We start from the raw sequence: 4,634 nt of genomic DNA, 5'->3' as shown, positions 1-4,634 counted from the left end.
CAATGGGGCAGAAGGCTGTGTGATGTTGTGATTCTGGATGGTCAGATAGCAACAATGGGGCAGAAGGCTGTGTGATGTTGTGATTCTGGATGGTCAGATAGCAACAATGACAAGAAGCTGCCGTGTGCGGAATCGTCGGTGGCTCGTTTCTGCTCGTTTTATGTTGTTCTTGATACCATGTTTTGTTTTGAGGTGTTTGACTGATGTCATGTCTATGCTAATATGGCTCAAATTCCCTAGCTAGCTAACCTACAACTGCAACGATGGATTTTAGAAACAAAAAGAGCTCCTTGTGCTCATATATTCAGTTTCAATAAACATTGAGATGAAATATAGTTTACATGTTGTTAACAACCTAAGCCAACCCAGCCTGTTTTGCCCTATAGTTGCCACCTGTTGGTTTTGTTGCTAAACAACCAACCCGTCTGTAAGGCCCTCGTCAAATGTAGTGCACTATATAGGGAATAGGGTGCCATTTGGGATAMAAGCCTATATAAACAAGAATATAGATAAATGAAGGTTGAGTAGTACTGACGTGGCGTTGGTAGAAGTCCAGCCACTCTACTGTGTGGCTRTAGCTCTGGAGGTCCTGGGCGAAGGTGGGGCTGCCGTTGGTGACTGGCAGGCTGGGCAGCAGGCCGTGCAGGGTCACGGGGTCAGCGTGTTGGTCCAGGAGGGTACGCACGATGGGCACCAGCTGAGAAAAGGTCTCCGTTTGTCCTCCGTTGGGGCCCGCCTAAAAAAAACAACACCTTACTGTTGTACTTGTCTTTCTTACACTAACAGTCGTACTTGTCTTTATTTACTAGTGGAAGGCCGGTGATAAGAATGGAAACACCAGAATAACTCAAAATAAAAGTTCCATTAAGTCCCAAATTCCAATATGTTCTCACAATAAAAGGTCTCACACTAGCACCGATTTAGCAAATAGCTGCTTTATTGAGGAAAGTTTTAATTGCAATGACTATGTATGTAGTTGTCTTACCTACCTTACTTGAATGCACTGACTAAGTCGCTCTGGATAAGTGTGTCTGCTAAAATGACAGAAATGTCCAACGTAAATRTACCTCCATTACCCCGCCGGGCCACAGGGGGGCACCTAGTCGCCCCAGCAGGAAGCACACCTCGTCCCAGCCCAGAGACAGAACTGTCTGCAGGAGGCTGTGGAGTTTAACGCAGGCCATTACAGACACCTGGGGAGAGAGGGAAGGGAGAGAGACAGAGAGACACAGAGAGAGAGAGAGAGAGAGAGAGACACAGAGAGAGACAGAGAGAGAGAGAGAGACACACAGAGAGAGACACAGAGAGACAGAGAGAGAGACAGAGAGAATCAGAGAGAGAGAAATTCTTTGGTCAAAAAGCAAATTAGGCTCCACTTCAAAAGTATTATCACAGGTCTTAAAATCAACAGAAGTCCTAGTAAATGATTCATCAGTACACAAACCTAATGTTATTATTCCTCAGCTGATTTATATTTTAAGTGGGGTACTAATACTAACAAAACACACAACAACAATTCAAGTGGGTGGAAAAAGCTTTGCTCCTTCAAAAGAAAATAAACAAATCCCAACGCTTAAAGGAAAACTTTGGACCATTTATTTATGACCACTTGATCCCACAACTCCTACAGGAGTGCCAAANTCAAAAGAAAATAAACAAATCCCAACGCTTAAAGGAAAACTTTGGACCATTTATTTATGACCACTTGATCCCACAACTCCTACAGGAGTGCCAAAAAGCACCCTATTCCCTACATAGTGCACTACTTCTGACCAGAAAGTTATGCACTATGTAGGGAACAGGGTACCATTTGGGATGCATCTCAACAGTAGTTATAACTCAGAGTAGAGCCGCCCCGTCCTACACATCTCTCCTCAGGAGGAATGCTATGTTCTCTGTACACTGATAGATAACCACTGGTCAGAGTAGAGCTGCCCTGTCCTACACAACTCTCCTCAGGAGGAATGCTATGTTCTCTGTGCACTGATAGATAACCACTGGTCAGAGTAGAGCTGCCCTGTCCTACACAACTCTCCTCGGGAGGAATGCTATGTTCTCTGTGCACTGATAGATAACCATTGGTATTCTAAACATACTTTCCCCTCAAAAGGTCTAACCTTTATTTGATAGTAAATGTGTACTGACAGACAGAGCGTTGGGATTTGGTCCCACGGCATTTGGAGTTTAAACTTTCAAACCCACGCGTTGACTAATGCCCTCAATGGATGTCGTTTGGAGAAAGAAGTTGTTTCCCAAATAGCACCCTATTCCACCCCTATCMCAGYCTATGGGCTCTGGTCAAAAGTAGTMCACGATATAGTGAATAGGGAGCCATTTGGCATGCAAGCCAGAGTTTGAGCCAGTCTAGTTTGKCTAGAGGGAGGTGGGCGTAGCGTAACATAGGTGACTGACCTGTGAGTCCTGTTGCTGGATGTAGCCTGTGATGATGCGCAGGCCGATCTGAGCCATCTCTCTGAGCTCCAGAGCCCCGGGGGTACCAGGGGTGCTGTGCCACGCCTGTAGTCTGTCCAGGAGGTTCACCACCCCCTCAAAGATCTACCACGACAACACATCTGTTAACAGTCTACAACACATTTTCATTCAATTCAATTCCCACAAGGGGCAATTATGTAGGCAAGAGTGCAGATACGTGAAAACAACATAGCAGTGACTCAGTTCTCAAGACCGGTTACCACACAGTTAAATGATATAGCTAGAACTACTATTCAAACCATCCTTCAAAACAGTAACCAAGCTAAAGCCAACACGCAAGACAAGACACATCCACTGACATTAAACACACATACCTTCACAATAACAGGAAGTAGCTGTGCCATTAATATATGTAACTACATGTAATCTAAAATGTAATCTACCTAATCCAAGAATATGTATTATTTATCATGAGAGGACCATAAACAATAACTAGTAATGCTGCATACTCCAAGAAAGGTTCAATCTCACCTTTCAGGTAAAATAAATAGTTATACATTGCTGAGAGGTAGTCCCTTTTGAGGACACAAGCTCAAATACACAGTACAAATATGATACAAATATGAAAATATTAAATATTTTATGACGTATTTCCTATTCAACAAAACTGTATGAATAAGGCTTGAAATGACTTATATGCTTTCTAAATATAGTATAATCAGATTATAAAACCACTAACTATAAGACTTCACCTTTCTTACAACTGTAAAATACATATTAGTATTTTTTGTGTCAGAGAAAATGTGCATATTGTCTAAAGGTYTCTCTTGATCAAAACATCAGCCCCCACCGCTGTGAGCCACACAGACCTCTAGCTTAGCTTCCTGAACTCGTTAGGAACTCGCCTTTCGTCTCATATTATTATTGTCCATCTATGAGAAACAGAAAGTGTTTTTTTTTGTTTCAAATCTAGGAATTATTTGAGACTAATGGCTGTAAATCGATCTCTGAATGTGCTATAGTGAATAAACCACTCTCTTGTTGAGCTACGATGTAACGATTGCAAGCGCGTGCTTTGTCACTGTCTGTGACGTAGGGTTCAGCCAGGAGATGACGGACAGTCGGAAGGGCGAATTAAAACGGTAGGACGGACATCCCAGCTTCAAGTGGTTTCAGATTTCACCTTCTACGTCACACAGGCGCAAAAAAATATACTACTGTGTCCGTGGGGACTAGGGCTGCGCTCAATGTAAGCCATTTCCATCTACGGGGTCCACAGATGGATTTCTAAGTGAAAATATGGGTCGGGACTGGTACCAGAACCACGCAGGTCCCCTAAACAGGGGACTTTACATCTAAGAGGTGCAGTACTGTACCTTCTCGYTCCACARAGCCTGGTTGTCTGTTCCCTCTGAGAACAGGAAGTCCTGGAGCAGCCTGAGGAGACGCAGCAGACTGGGGAAGTATGGTAGAGAGACACCCTGAGAGTGCGGGTGTCCTCTGGAGGGCGGTTTGCCACACGCAGCGCGTTGGCGTGCCTCCTGAGGGGGAGAGGCGTTGTCATGCCTTCTTCATGACACATCTTTACCGCCTCCTGAGGGGGAAGAGGCGTGTCGTGCCTTCTTCATGACTGTGTTGGTGTGTGTGGACCATGTTAATTCCTTAGTGATGTGGACACCGAGGAACCTTGAAGCTCTCGACCCGCTCCACGACAGCCCCGTCGAGGCGAATGGGGGTGTGCTCGGCCTCTGTTTCCTGTAGTCAGTGATCAGCTCCTTTCTTGCAGACGTTGAGGGAGATTTTGTTGTCCTGATACCACACTGCCAGGTCACTGACCTCCCTTTGGCTGTCTCATTGTCATCGGTGAGCAGGCCTACCAACGTCGTGTCGTCAGAAAACGTATGATGGTGTTTGAGTCGTGCGTGGCCACGCAGTCGTGGGTGAACAGGGAGTACAGTAGGGTGTCAGTGTGGCGGATGTGTTGTTGCCTACCCTTACCACCTGGGGAGTCCAGGATCCAGGATCCAACTTTTTTTCAGTTCTGTGCTGTTTTGGTTGAGCAAAATGTAGCCCTAAATGTTAACTGGCTAGTTAAATGTTGACTGGCTATTCTCCCTCCCTCCTCTCCCCTCCTTTCGCTGTGTTTCTGTCTCTCAGTCTGTTAGAGATGATGCTGGAGTCTTCTCTGTCAGACCTGAGGG

At 45.2% G+C, this 4,634-nt stretch overlaps 1 protein-coding gene across 1 annotated transcript in view; it reads right to left on the bottom strand.

Moving 5' to 3' along the window:
* Nucleotides 1–4,634, bottom strand: part of LOC112078530 (neurobeachin-like protein 2) — a 22,497-nt gene that overhangs the window by 8,494 nt on the left and 9,369 nt on the right. The window contains exons 3-5 of the mRNA XM_070442071.1: nucleotides 2,413–2,556; nucleotides 1,068–1,193; nucleotides 536–736 (exon numbers count right to left, since the gene is read on the bottom strand). Of these exons, the coding sequence (XP_070298172.1) occupies nucleotides 536–736; nucleotides 1,068–1,193; nucleotides 2,413–2,556 (471 nt within the window). The remainder of the gene's footprint in view (nucleotides 1–535; nucleotides 737–1,067; nucleotides 1,194–2,412; nucleotides 2,557–4,634) is intronic.

Source organism: Salvelinus sp. IW2-2015, unplaced genomic scaffold (assembly GCF_002910315.2).
Source record: "Salvelinus sp. IW2-2015 unplaced genomic scaffold, ASM291031v2 Un_scaffold5807, whole genome shotgun sequence".
In the NCBI taxonomy this organism is placed as follows: domain Eukaryota; kingdom Metazoa; phylum Chordata; class Actinopteri; order Salmoniformes; family Salmonidae; genus Salvelinus; species Salvelinus sp. IW2-2015.
The sequence above is the reverse complement of the archived record's forward strand: the minus strand, read 5'-3'. Positions and strand labels throughout refer to the sequence as shown.